At 34.5% G+C, this 15,517-nt stretch overlaps 1 protein-coding gene across 1 annotated transcript in view; it reads right to left on the bottom strand.

Moving 5' to 3' along the window:
• Window positions 1-6,347: 6,347 nt before the first annotated feature.
• The window catches only part of LOC126815873 (poly [ADP-ribose] polymerase tankyrase-1), a 29,562-nt gene continuing 20,392 nt past the window's right edge, over window positions 6,348-15,517 (bottom strand). Inside the window, exons 19-28 of the mRNA XM_050541883.2 lie at window positions 15,205-15,327; window positions 14,813-14,878; window positions 14,041-14,153; window positions 12,837-13,138; window positions 12,090-12,181; window positions 11,352-11,420; window positions 10,706-10,889; window positions 10,176-10,284; window positions 8,972-9,128; window positions 6,348-7,559 (exon numbers count right to left, since the gene is read on the bottom strand). Coding sequence (XP_050397840.1) covers window positions 7,497-7,559; window positions 8,972-9,128; window positions 10,176-10,284; window positions 10,706-10,889; window positions 11,352-11,420; window positions 12,090-12,181; window positions 12,837-13,138; window positions 14,041-14,153; window positions 14,813-14,878; window positions 15,205-15,327 — 1,278 coding nt within the window. The 3' untranslated portion in view covers window positions 6,348-7,496. The remainder of the gene's footprint in view (window positions 7,560-8,971; window positions 9,129-10,175; window positions 10,285-10,705; window positions 10,890-11,351; window positions 11,421-12,089; window positions 12,182-12,836; window positions 13,139-14,040; window positions 14,154-14,812; window positions 14,879-15,204; window positions 15,328-15,517) is intronic.

Below are 15,517 nucleotides of genomic sequence, written 5' to 3'. Positions count from 1 at the left end.
TAATTAATTGTACTTGTAAGTTTATATTAAGAACCAACCAATAGCTGGTCATAAAACAAGATATGAAAATGAAAGAATCAACCAATGGCGGACCATAAAACAAGATATGAAAGAATCAACCAATGACTGATCATAAAACAAGATATGAAAGAATCAACCAATGAATGATCATAAAACAAGATATGACTGCAAAATCAAATATTTTTAATGAACCTATGATAGGCTTAAAGGAGCAACCCATGCATAAGCTCCAAAATAATCAAACAGTCTTCCTTTTAATTTACACAATAACCAAGTTTTGAAAACCATCCATCTTTAAAATATATCCAAAGGTATTTAAAGTGCATCACATAACTTTGGTCACGACAAGAGCTGTATAAATGTTTTGAAATCCTGGTAATAATAATAATCAAACTGTCCATACAATGGTAAAATAAAATTTGATTAGGCAATTCTAGCTATCATTTCAAATTGTATGAATATTTTTGACTCGACAAGTTTAATAGGCTGTCGTATTATCGTCAGATCTTGGCATTTGATTTACAAATTGTAATCTGGGGCTGCACCTTTAAGAAATGAATGAGAACGGTAATGATTAGTGTTTTTAGCATTATTAATATACAATAATTTAAACATGCATTATGCAAGAGCTAAATCTGCCTGTTGCAGGTCTTTCTTTAGGCCTGAAATGTTATCTAAGTTATTAATTAGACATTATTTAACTTATCCAGACCATAATCAACTCTCGATGTCATCACTAGCCTGTGATATTTACTGGATTAGAACCCGGTCTGCTGATGCTGATTAAATCAAAAAGTGGATGATTGAGACTGTGTTTTTTTATCGTACCGACTTTAGTAATGATGACCGAGGCTAGACCGAAAATTCAATCGCTAAAATCTTGGTTCAGAATGGATCAATTTGACTGAAATTTTCAGCAAATTGTCTTTACATTATCTAGTTTTTAACCAGCTTTTTATCTAATCTCCTATAATATATGTTTAATGTTAAGGAACAGTCATAAAAATTTAACACTTAGGTTGAAGTAAACAGCCTGCAGATGGATCTCAACACCACCCACCTGCGTCGACTGAGTAAAAAAAATGTTGACATATTTTTGATGGTGATCCAATATCAAAAAAAACAACAAAAACCCCCTCAACATTCAATATATCATTTTCTATCCGTAGTGTCATTCGGCCTACCCACACAGTCCTGTGGGTTATTCGATTTGACACAAGTGTTGAATTTTTGCGATGGCCCCTAAGGCAGAGAAATGGATTGTTGATTACAGATCTACATAAAATAACGAAAAAAACATATGTGAGCATATGAAACAAATTATTGCCGAGATCATAAAGAGATTCAAATAAGGTTATATTAAAAAAAATATTCCAGTTCTCTGAATACGCTATGTCTTTTAAAAGAGGCAATAAATAAAAACATTAGTATTAATTATCATACAATCATATTTCCCCACGTAAAGGGAAGATATTATATAAAACATGTCTAGTTGAAATCAAATGTATACTGTAGCCCCAGTTATCAAGTATACAATCTTAATAAATGTTATTGACATTCATAAAAAAACATACTGGATAATCATAAACAGATGATGAATTAAATGTAGATATTTGAAATATCTTTCTTGAAGGGGGAGAGAGAGAGAGAGAAATGGTGTTTAACATCCACTGACACAAACTAGGTCGTTTCGGGACTAACATGGTTCAATTTTATTTCAATATTTCCCTTGCGTGTAGGTGTCTTTAGCAGTTGAAGGAAACTGGAGGACTTGGAGAAAACCCACGAGGTTGGACAGGCGACTCTACTCCTTGTCACGTAAAACCGAGGAATCGAAATCACGCCAGTTGACTCAATGACAGACTTTATGATACAACGCGCATGCGCTAACAATTCGGCCATCCTCCACCCACCCCCTTTCTTAAAGGATTGTTTGAGAGAGAGAGAGAGAGAGAGAGAGAGAGAGAGAGAGAGAAATGGGGTTTAAAGTCCACTCGACACAAACTAGGTCATTTTGGGACTAACATATGGTTTAATTTTATTTCAATAATTCGCTTGCTCGTAGGGGTCTTTAGCAGTAGGAGGAAACCAGAGGACCCGGAGAAAACCCACGAGGTTGGGGATTGTTGGAGAACCAGAATATTTCTTTTGTATAGCCTAAATATCACAATTGTATTTTAAAAAAACCAAAACGAATCTCAATTTTTTTATGAAATATACATGTTAAAATAACCATAGATAATGATAATCTGATTCAATTTATTTCATGAATTAATCCAGTAATCAAATTTAATATATCTATCGTAACAACACACATAATTATCTTAAAGCGATAATTTCATATTTTCTAAGAAAGCCAAAACATAATTATTTCTATGTCTTTTGCTCAATAGGTTGTCAACTCACTATTATACGATCATAGGTATTATTCTCCCACTTAAAAATCCTTTGACCCCAGAAATAATAACACAATTAACTCCCTTGTTTTTCTATTCCCCCCCATGGAATAGCTATCTTCAAACTTTTGAATTTAAAGTTGAAAATGATATTTTTGTCAATTTCTCAACTGGTAATAGTGAATTATAGGATTAATAGGATAATTCTTTAACAGGGTAGGATTGTTTATAGATACCATCTATTTTAGGGCTTTATTTTAATAAATTTTAAAAATATAACTTAAAAATATGAAATTGTAACTTTAAGACAAGGCGTGTTTGTTGAAGTTTTATACTAGGAACAAAAACCATACATTTTAAACAATTAGGCACGTTTTTCATGTCCGCAATTTCGCTGGTTACGTGGAAACGGTCCAATTACATTTGCATTAGATCGACTTTTTTGCCAGCGGAAATGCGTACATGGTAAAGGGGCCTTGAACAGGATTTAAAATGTCTTATTTGGAACTTCAAAAAACGTTTTTGACAGTCAAAGATTCAAATAATGTAGTCACATCATGTTCGGAATTGTAAGAATATTCTTACATACGTTTATTAACACACATGTATTTATGACAGACAAAATTTGCTAAAGATTAAAATAACATAGTCCTAGAATTATATTTTTACTAAAGTTTATTAATAGACATTTTCTTTTCACTTGCACACTCATATATAAAATATTTCATTCAACATTTAACCATATATTTCCACAATCTATTTTACACAATTCCTGATTTAAAACAAAAAACAAAACACCTTTTATATTCAATTTGGCAAAATAATTTACAAATTCATGACATGCTAAAGAATGTGGAATATTATAAAAGTGTAATTTAGGTGGGTTTGATTATCAGACTCGCACACATAATCCTATATTATATTGAAGCTTAAATATTTGAAGAGTCCAGGGGAAGAACGATCTAAGTCACATTTTTGTCTTTTTGCATAAAAGGCAAAACAGACTTTTGGATGAGAATGATTGACATGAACAGAACAACGAGTGGGTTTAATTACAACTTCGAAATGATGTTTAATACGAATCATAATTTCCGGTACAACTGTTTTCAAATTTTCAGGCAAATTAAGGTTAAATAAAGGGTACGATGGACGTATTTGTCCGATCGTTTTTACGTTCAATCAACTTTTCCACAGACAGCTTATACAATTTGCTACCAGATGGGGTACGCTGAAAAAGTGACTTAAATCGTTCTTCCCTGGGGCTCTTCATATCTTATATATTACACAAAATGCACAATATTCAGAAAAGTTAGACAGTAAAATAGACAAAGTGTGGGGTTGGCTAAATTTGGAAAACATAATTTTTGATATTGAACAGTATAAATGTATGTAAGTACATTTTTATAACAAGTTTTGATCTAATTTGATGAACTATAAAGGGGTTTCTTCATCCCATGATGAGTGAACTTTCAGTAAGGGGTCAATTTGTCACAGTCTTGGATTGTATTTCAATAATTCGTTTGAGTGTAGGGTTCTTTAGCAGTGGGAGGAAACCGTAGGACCCGGAGAAAACCCTACGAGGTTGGACAGGCGACCCTACTCCGTATCACATACAACTGGGGAATCAAAACCACTGTCCCAGATGGCCTGTCTTACATCACTATTCGTAAAACGAGTTCCCTCCTATTTTAGATGCCGATTATTAAAGTTTAAATTCATTAACACAATGCTTCACTGACAGTATGATATATAAAAGCTATGTTGACAATAAAATCGCAGATATATTAATCCACATGGTACAGTAAGCCTATATCTAACACTATTGCAACACATATTTTTCCAAAAATAGACCAATAAAAGTTCCCATATTAAAATAGTTTCATATTTCTAATATTAAACTTTGAAAATTTAGCATGAGAAAAGTGTTTAATTTAACCGTATAACTCAATCTGGTGTCATATTAAATGGGGAAATTACTTTGAAATTTGCTATTGGACAATTTAGAAATTAAGCAAATTTGAAAAGAATCTGACAAGAATTTGACCAATAGAGAGTTCACGAATAAATTGAGGACGGATCCCACACAGAAGTGATGATAATATAAGTCCAGATTAAAAGTGTGACGTATAAAAATGTGTATTTTTTTTTATCATTATCACACATAAAACCATTATAAATAATAACCTTGTTTCAATGGCATTTATTAATTGAACTCGAATATACAGGTCACAATTCTATAGAATACAATTACTGCTTATTAAAGATACATTATGCAAGAGCTAAATCTGTCTGTCGCAGGTCTTTCTTTAGGTCTGAAATGTTATCTAAATTATTAATTAGGCATTAATTAACTTATCCAGACCATAATCAACTCTAGATGGCATCGCTAGCCTACGATCTTAAGTGGATTGTGAGCCGATTTACTGCATAACTTTCCTTCTTGATTAAACGATTAAATAGATAATCGAGACTATGCTGTTTATTGTACTGACTTTAGTAATGATGACCGAGGCTAGGAATAAATTCATTCGCTTATTTCACGGTTCATAGTGGATCAATTTGAATGAAATTTTAAGGAAATGCCTTTACATTATCTAGTTTTTAATTATTTTAATGAGAACTGCAACTCGTTATCGTATCTCCCATAATGTATCTTTAATGAGTCACATTTCAACTAGGCTTCTCTAGTCATTATGAAGAAATGATAAAAAAATGAAAATATAACGAGACAATATAATGTACACAACAATACAATATAGTCTTGTTATATTTTATATTTTATCATTTCTTCATAATGACTAGAGAATCCTAGTCGAAACATCGCTCAGTAATAAGCAGTAATCAGTCATTGTTTTTTTTAAGGCAAGCGATCGCTCTTAAGCGCCTGTCGCTCAACTGAATGTCGACGGAGGGGGGGGGGGGGGGGGAGGTTTTATCTCTCCTTAAAATTGAAAATCGCTCTCCTTTACAAAGTCATGGGTGTTTACTATCATTTACGAGATCACTCTCCTTAATTTCTAAATCACTCCTCTTATTGAAACTGGGAGAGCTTTTTTTGGGGAGCGATTTTTTCAATTCAATTTTTTCAATTCAAATTTTTCAATTTGTTGATTAAGGGGAGCTTATTTCGGCTCTCGTCTAAAATACAAACAACAACGACTGAGTAATTGTCTTCCGTAGAATTGTGACCTGTATAAATAATAACTTGTCTGATAATGTCTCTTTAACCCTTTAGCATTTGGGGGGGTTGGGTGGCCGAATGGTTAGCACGCTGTATCATACGTTCTGTCATTGAGTCAACTGGTGTGGTTTCGAATCCCCGGTTGTACGTGACAAGGAGTGGGGTCGCCTGTCCAACCTTGTGGGTTTTCTCCGGGTTCTCAGGTTTCCTCCCACTGCTAAAGACCCCTACACACAAGTGAATTATTGAAATAAAATTAAACCATATGTTAGTCCCGAAATGACCTAGTTTGTGTTGAGTGGACGTTAAACCCCATTTCTCTCTCTGGTTCAAGTAAATAATGACTACCACAGTTACTTGAAATTTTTTAGAGAAAAGTGATATATTAATACAATTTGTCATTTCTATAATTCACTTGCGCTGAGGGGTCTTTAGCAGTAGGAGAGAGAGAGAGAGATGGGGTTTAACGTCCACTCGACACAAACTAGGTCATTTCGGGACTAACATATGATTTAATTTTATTTCTATAATTCGCTTGCACTGAGGGGTCTTTAGCAGTTGGAGGAAACCGGAGGACCCGGAGAAAACCCACGAGGATGAATAGGCGATCCTACTCCTTGTAACTATGCAAGTGACGAATCGAAACCACACCATTTGACTCACTGACAGACTTTATGATACAACGCAGACACTTTAAACCACCAGACCCCTCCCTCCACTCCCCCCCCACCCCACCTCTAAATGCTAAAAGGTTCAGTTAGAAATGAAACATTTTAAAAAAAGTATAATATTGATTATTGACATTTCAACATGGTAAATATCAACGACACACTTAATCAATTTCTGTGTGGGATATTTATATAACATAATCATTGTTGTACACATTTCAAACATGTTATTTCTAATAATGAGGTTTTAAGATAGACTCTACATTCAGTTCAATTCTATTATGTCAATTAAAAGGTTTCATTTTATAGACTAGACTTAATCTAATTAATGTAACATCACATAAAAACTTTTTTCACAATTTGGTGGAATTTGTTTGTGTAATTTGTGTATTTAAGGATACAGTAGAGTGGCCTAACAGACATTAATAATCATAAGGCTACACCAATTTTAATATTAGTTATAATTTACAAATGGTTTTCCTATTTCTTAGAAAAAGATCAATCCCGTTTGAATTTTAGCTCTTTCTGAACACCTGTAATTAATATATGAAGAGTCCAGGGGAATAACGATCTAAGTCACATTTTTGTCTTTTCACATAAAAGGCAAAACAAGACTTTTGGACGAGAATGCTTGACGCGAACAGAACAACAAGTGGGTTTAATGACAACTTCAAAATGATGTTTAATACGAATCATAATTACCAGAGCAACAACTGACTTCCACTTTTCAGCCAAATTAAGGTCAAATAAAGGGTACGATGGACGTCTTTGTTTGGGAGGCCATTTCAGATAGTTTTTACCTGAAATTGATTGTTCTACATGTTCTACAGAAAGCTTATACAATTTGCTAACAGATGGTGCCATTAACTGTGGTTTGTTGAAAACAAGACTTAGATCGTTCTTCCCCAGGGCTATTTAAATTTGTTTTCCTATTTCTTTGCACACAGTTATTTTTCTCAATAGTTGAAAGACGGAACTTATTAAGTCACTTTAGGCCATTAATAAAGATCCCAAGAAACTAAAAATCTTATTTGTTTGGCCTTAATTACTGAGTTTTATGTTTGACATGAAGGAACATAGATAGAGAGTTTTTACAGATTTATGTAAGAGACCTTGAGGATATAAGTGTTGTGACTAGGTGAAGAGTTGAGTGATATAGATATCGACAAGAGAATTTTATAAATAGGACAAGACAAAGTTTGTATATATACACGAGAACTAACTACCGGGTCAAGATGTCGGATCAGCATCAGGTTTTATTATCTGGAAAGTAATTAAATATTCTGGATACGCCTGAAATAGAACCAAAGACAAAGATATAATAAATGAAATAAAATGGGGTTTAACGTCCTACTGTTCTGCTCCAAACTGGGCTAATGAAGACGGGCATACGCCATACAGTGTGCTATGAGGGGAAATTTTGCCCGGACAGTGGCACTACGGCCTACTCTTATATCGAATTCCAACTGTCAAAGGATTTTTTACGTGCACGCTGTTTTCCATCCCATGCCAGGCCCCCCATCCTGCACCACTGACAAGTCGGAACCATGCCGTAAAATCATGATGAACTTTCTCGGCTAAATGCAGAATCATTATGTAAGATCTAGATGAAGAGCTGGCAGTTCTCAATATAATAGATTAAAAATAGATAATGAAAAATGAATACATTGAAAATTTCGACAAATTACTTTATTTTGAGCGAAGTTATGAATGTTAGAAGATTAGCGGAGAGACAGAGAAATGGGGTTTAAAGTCCACTTGACACAAACTAGGTCATTTCAGGACTAACACATGGTTTAATTTTATTTCAATCATTCGCTTGCGCGTAGGGGTCTTTAGCAGTGGGAGGAAACTGGAGGACCCGGAGAAAACCCACGAGGTTGGACAGGTTAGAAGATGTAGCGGAGATTGTTTGATTGTTTATTATCGTAGCAACTAAGTCTCAATTTCAGAGAAAGAGAACAAAAATGGGTTTATCGTCCACTCGACAAAAGCTAGGTCATATCGGGACTAACATATGGTTTAATTTTATTTCAATAATTCGCTTGCTAGTAGGGGTCTTTAGCAGTGGGAGGAAGCTGGAAGACCCGGCGAAAACCCACGTGGTTGGACAGGTGACCCTACTCCTTGTCACGTACAATCGGGGAATCGAAACCACGCCAGTTGACTCAATGACAGACCTTATGATACAACGCTCATGTGCTAACCATTCGGACTAAGATATGGTTCAATATTATTTCAATAAATTGCTTGCGTGTAGGGGTCTTTAGGAGTAGGAGGAAACTGGAGGACTTGGAGAAAATCCACAGCCGGGGAATCGAAACCACAGCAGTTGACACAATGACAGACCTTATGATACAGCACACACCCGCTTTATTATTTTAGAAGATATTCATGAAGTGATTAGAAGATATTTATGATGTGATTAGATGATATTTATGATGTGATTAGATGATATTTATGATGTGATTAGATGATATTTATGATGTGATTAGATGATATTTATGATGTGATTAGATGGTATTTATGATGTGATTAGATGATATTTATGATGTGATTAGATGATATTTATGATGTGATTAGATGATATTTATGAAGTGATTAGAAGATATTTATGATGTAATTAGATGATATTTATGATATGATTAGATGATATTTATGAAGTGATTAAAAGATATTTATGAAGTGATTATCCCAATAATTACCTGTTCTCCTCTATAAACAACATATTCAGCGAATACAAGACCACCGGTACTAGGTCGTCCTATAACAGAATGATGACCTGGGGGAGAATGAGCCATCTTCATGGCACTAAACTGTAAAAACGATTTCCCTAGAGTTGATCGACATAACAATAATTGTCTGAAAGAAACAAATTTTCACTTTTATTACATACTAGCTGAGGTATACAGTGTTGAACAGGTTGAGTTTACCTCCAATTGTGTAAAATCTATAATAAGCAAGCCTGGAATCAAGGCACCTGGTTTTTCTTACAATAATAGTTCAAAAATAGATAATGAAAAATGAATATATTGAAAATTTTAGTCAAATTACTTTATTCGGAGTCAAGTTATCAGAATGCCAAAGGGAGAAAACTCCATTTTACAAGATACAATATAAATAGCACCATTACATTTCTTTAAAAAAAAAAACCCTGATTAATATAAAGTTATTTTAAACTCTTTTTCTTTCTGTCTTTAGGACACAGAGATCTTGTGAGATGTGGATAACTCCCATGACCCAATATTGTAAAACTGAGTTCTCTCCCTTGGGCATCCTGTAATGCAGGACAAAATTGGCTATCGTCTCATGAAAATGCATAATGTGTATCAATTTTCAAATCAAATAGAATTAGCTTTAGCATCTAGAGTGGCCACAATATTTTAAAATGTGATCAAGGGCAACAACTTCAAAGTAATTCTATGCTTCCACATAAATCTCAATCTGATTAAAACACAGATCCTATTTCGTTGTTTTATATAGTTCAAAATTTCGTTTTACTTCACAACACCAGGATCTGGAAGGATTGTTATATAATGCACTTTCTAGTTGATGTGAGGAATTAGCTAATGAAACTGTCTGTTACGGTGAGTGCTTGGCATGCTGCGAACGGAACTGCGTTTAAGTCACTAGAAACGTCAACACTGATTGATTAATCAATACCTGACGTCATAGGGTCAAAATAAGACCCCTGGCACTACCTCCCACTACAACTGGTCAGATCTTCATGCAGTGTAGGCCATTGAAAGTATACAAAAAAATGAAACGAAATTTGTTTTTTAATCAGATTGCATGAATCTTGTATGGTAAGTATAGCATCTAGAGGGGCCACAAAATTCTAAAATGTAATCAAGGGCAACAACTCCGAAGTAATTCTAGACTTCCACATTTAAGAATAAGATATTTTACCGTGTACAGATATAACAAGATCTATCTTTATGCATTGGACAACCAGTCCCACCACCAATACCATAAACATACTGATTACTTTTAGATGAATTCTCAGCAAAATAAATACCTGATGACAGAAAATAAACATAAATCATTAAAGACTGAAGGGGAAAGGGAATAAGGTTTCATATCTCGTCAATACAATACACCAGTATTATTTAATCTTGTGTATCTAGCACTAACTTCTTTCACATTCATTCAATATCAAATCTTTGTTTAAAATTTCATAAAAATCGTTTAAAATCACCCAAAATATGATCTAATTTGTACTGTGTCCAATTTAAAGATGCCTGATTAATTTTGACAATTGGTGTCCAATTTACAATCAGAATGTGCTAAACTGCCAAAGGAACGTGACAGTGTTGACATTCTGGTTGAGGCTCTCGCTTAAAGATGAAAATGTGTACTGCTATGCCAATCTCCTAAGAGGAGCTTAATGTGACGAAGGCGGTTATTTAAAGTTGGTCGAAACATTAGAAGATACATACCCGCCCCAAACATTCCACCAATATATGCATGTCTTTCATCAAAACCTTTATGTACAATTGTTGTTAAAAATGGAGATCCATGGAAAAGATGGCGTTCATTTGGATGGCCATGATTTTCTTCAGCAACCTCCTTTTTACGATGACAATATCTTTCCCATAATCGTTTATTACGAATCTTTTGAATCTAGAAAAACATGAATAAATATTATTATCTCATCTTAAGAGTAATAAAGTAGGCCTACATGTCTATATAATTTACATAACACTGTGTCTGTTTTTATTTGAAATTGCCTCAAGCATGCTCACTCAGTATTGGGACAGCCCCACTATTAAGACCAAATCTCGACAGTCCCACAAGTGGTCTTAATAGAGGGATTTCAGTGTAAATAAACCAATCAGCCCTGCTACTATCATGTAGGCCAGTGATTAGCACTGCATTGTCATGTAGATAAGTGATCAACACTGTTATTGTCATGTAGGCCAGTGATCAACACTGCTATTGTCATGTAGTAATCCAGTGATCATCCCTGTAATTGTCATGTTGGACAGTAAAAGTGTTCAGTAAAATGATAGTTACTATAAATATTTCTTGATATATCATTACAAGGGAATTTGAAATGAATACTCAGGAGAATATTCTACTTACTTTATGAATATTATATCTCGAAAATACGCCCCCAGCATTATCTTTATGATCACGAATCGTATTTTGCATCTGAAATGACAAAATTAAAATTTTCAATTTTGAGACAGAGAAATGGGGTTTAAAATCCACTCAACACAAACTAGGTCACTTTGGGACTAACATATGGTTTAACTTTATTTCAATAATTCGCTTGCAAATAGGGGTCTTTAGCAGTGGAAGGAAACTGGAGAACGCAGAGAAAACCCTTGAGGTTGGACAGGCGACCCTACTCCTCGTCACGTACAACCAGAAATTCGAAACCAAGCTAGTTGACTCAATGACAGACCTTATGATACAGCTCGCACATGCTAACCATTCGGCCATCCCCCCCCCCCCCCCCCCAGCGGCATTACGAGCTATCCTTACAACAATTTTGCAACTGTTGGGGGTTCTTTCACATGCTGCCAATAGTATAGACATGGCCTTAGTTAAGGGGTGAGGCTACCCGAAAAATGCTTTCTGATATTCTAAAGCTAGTGAATTGAAGATGGCAATTTTATTTTTTCCTTGTTTATTACATTTTTTGACTACTTCTACTATTTTCAATTCAATAGATTTAACATTTCAGAATAAAATTGTTTTGGATAGCCCCCCCCCCCCCCCCCTTAAACTGCATTTTATTTCATATTAGTGATGAAGTGATTATTATTGTTTGTTTTTTTTTTTCAGGTGTTTTTATCTATCTAGTGTTATAAATACCTGTTCTTCAACTGATATATATTCTGGATCATCAGGTGAGAGATCTATTAATATTGTACCTTGATTAGGTGGCCCTAAAAATACCTGGGCACCTGTAAAATAGATTACAATAATACTGAATATAAACTGTTTCAAGACAAGGGAAAGTCAGTGAATAACAAAAAAACATAGTGTTGAACACATCTGAGCATAAACTTAAAAGGCAGAAACTAAACAAGAACCAGAAAAGAGAGAGAGAGAGATGGGGTTTAACGTCTACTTGACACAAACTAGGTCCTTTCGGGACTAACATATGGTTTAATTCTATTTCAATAACTCGCTTGCCCGTAGGGGTCTTTAGCAGTGGGAGGAAACCGGAGGACCTGGAGAAAACCCACAAGGTTGGACAGGCAACCCTACTGCTTGCCACATACAACTGGGGAATCGAAACCATGCCAGTTGACTCAATGACAGACCTTATGATATAATGCACACGCGCTAACCATTCGGCCATCCACCCCCCTCAAGAACCAGAAGACTCAGTAATCAACATATTGCAGATACAAAAGACTAAAAACTCAAACCTGTTTCCATGGAAACAAAAAAATTTCTAATTGGCAAGATGCACTACTTCAGATTGGTAGCAGTATCTGTGTTCTTTGTGCTCATTCAGTCAAATGTTATTATTTCACTACAAACAGGTTCAGTTACAATTTTTTACATAAATATTAAATAAATATCAAATTAAAAGAACAAAACAAACATTACCTTTTGTTGCCATCAGTTTTTCAACACCTTTAAGTATCTTGTGCCGATGACCGTAAGCATTAATTCCAATATCTTTTAATTCTTCATGGCCCATTTCAGCCAATATGTCCATACTAATTTGTTCTTTTTCAAAAATATCACGTAAGGATTCTAATCCTATATTTGTAAGGAAAGCACTAACACTTAAAGTTTCTAAACTTCTCTCCCCCTCCCCAGCTGATCTCTCCATACACCCATCACCAATTTGGGGACTTCCCCCAACAGCTCCTGCGATACCCTCTGATGAACTGTTCAATAAACTACTGTAAAACAAAAATGGATTAAATATTAGATTTTCTTGGGTTAAATACCTTTTTAGAACTTTCAGCAGTAGAGAGAGAGAGAGAGAGAGAGAAATGGGGTTTAACGTCCACTCAACACAAACTAGGTCATTTCGGGACTAACATATGGTTTAATTATATTTCAATAATTTGCATGCGCGTAGGAGTCTTTAGCAGTGGGAGGAAACCGGAGGACCCGGAGAAAATCAACGAGGTTGGATATGCGACCCTATTCCTTGTCACGTACAACTGAAGATTTGAAACCACACCAGTTGACTCAATGACCGGCCTTATGATAAGGTGCGCACACGCTTACCATTCGGCCATCCAACCCCCTTTTGGCAGTATAAAAATACACAGGTATTTCGGTAGCACACAATATGAGGGAAATTTTCTCTCAATCTGATTAAAATACAATCTGATTCAAAAACACAGATCCTATTTCGTTTTGTTTTTATAGTTCCAAATTTTGTTTTACTTGTCTTTACTACACTTGGATCTTGAAGAGATTGTTATTTAACTTGTGTTATGAATGGTGTCAGGGATAAGCCAATTAAACGGTCTGTTACGGCGAGTTTAAGCATGTTTTGCACGGAATTGTGGGTAATCCACTAGTAACATCAATGCTGATTGGTTAATCAAATGTCTGACGTCATAGGGTCATAAGTCGGTCTTTTGACCCCTGATGTGACCTATCGCTATAACTTGTCAGATCTTCATGTAGTGTAGGCCATCGAAAGTATAAAAAAACGAAACGAAATATAGATCTGTATTTTATTCAGATTGATTAAAATACAGATCTATATTTCGTTTTGTTTTTTTTATACTTTTGACGGTCTACACTACATGAAGATCTGATGATGATGTAGAATTGTGTAACTTACTTGCTAGAAGATGATGTGCTAGATGTTAAACTAACTACTTGTGTTTTCGGTATACTAGGAGGAAGTGTGGTAGGTGGCATGGCATCTTCTATTAATGCACGGACATCATCAGCCTGTAAAATAAACGATATCTATTGTAACCATTTTTATAATAAATGAAAAAGAGACATAGATGGTGATGGGGTTTAACGTCCACTCGACACATACTAGGTCATTTCACGACTAACATATGGTTTAATTTTATTTTAATAATTTGCTTGCACGTAGGGGTCTTTAGCAATGGGAGGAAACCGGAGGATCCGTAGAAAACCCACGAGGTTGGAAATAAATGACAAGAAACAGGGTTTAACATCCTACTGTTCTGCTCTGACTGGGATAATTGTAAGTCATACAGTGTGCTATGAGTAAATTTGCCCAGACAGAGGCACCAAGGCCTTCTGTTATTTAGAATTCCAACTGGGTTCTTTAATGTATACATGCGACCTCCGTTTTTTTCATCTCATCTGAACATCCTGCACCAATGACAAGAGGTTCTTTATAACAACGTGCCATAATCTAACACTAATATTATGGTTCTCAGTCAATCCTTCCTAAAAGGTTTTTGTTTTTATTTTGTCAAAGGATTAAAACTGAGTTAAATGACTTCTTATAAACACCACATTTCAAGGCACTACATTTATCTCATCATGTTGAATATATGATTATACAGTATTCAAAATCAGGGCTGAAAATTTCAGGAAAATGTTCCAGTGATAAGTTTGAAATGTCATACCGTAGATAAATCTAAAGGTGTCTGTCCTTCTTGGTTTTTCATTGATGGATCAGCTCCATGGGCTAACTGTTTGAAAAAAAGTAATATATAAATTTAATATCAGTAAGTTGAACAATCCATCGTAAGGTTGGATACTCAAGGTGCATTACACAAATAAAATAACAATAAATAGAAATGTATGTAAAGTATGATAAAAAAAAAGAAAAAAAAAGTGAAATATGATAAATAATAAATAAATATAACTTTACAAAAAAATTATTCTTAAACAGTCAATTTGAAAAGAAAATGAAAATATCAATACGCCAAATTTTGTTCTGCGATATGTCTTATGGAAACCTCTATGGCAATATATCAATTATTTTTAACAGCCATAATAATAAAAGTAAACTTACCAATAGAGCACATAATTGTGTTCTACCTTTCTGTGCAGCTTCATGTAATGGTGTAAAACCCCATCTATCTTGAGCATTAACACATGTATCAAACTTAATCAACAATTGTGCTATATCCACATGCTGAAAATATATAGTATTATTATTATCATGAACACTTATATATAGCCCTTTATCGAACAGTTTGCACAAAAAACATGAGATCTCTGATACAGAACACAAAAACAACTATTAAGTCCTAAAAAGGCAGTTAAAAGAAACAAGAAATTAAAAGCCTGACCATAACTAACAGTTTGTGACAGAATAGAGAAGG

This window comes from Patella vulgata, chromosome 3, assembly GCF_932274485.2.
Source record: "Patella vulgata chromosome 3, xgPatVulg1.2, whole genome shotgun sequence".
NCBI lineage: Eukaryota > Metazoa > Mollusca > Gastropoda > Patellidae > Patella > Patella vulgata.
The sequence above is the reverse complement of the archived record's forward strand: the minus strand, read 5'-3'. Positions and strand labels throughout refer to the sequence as shown.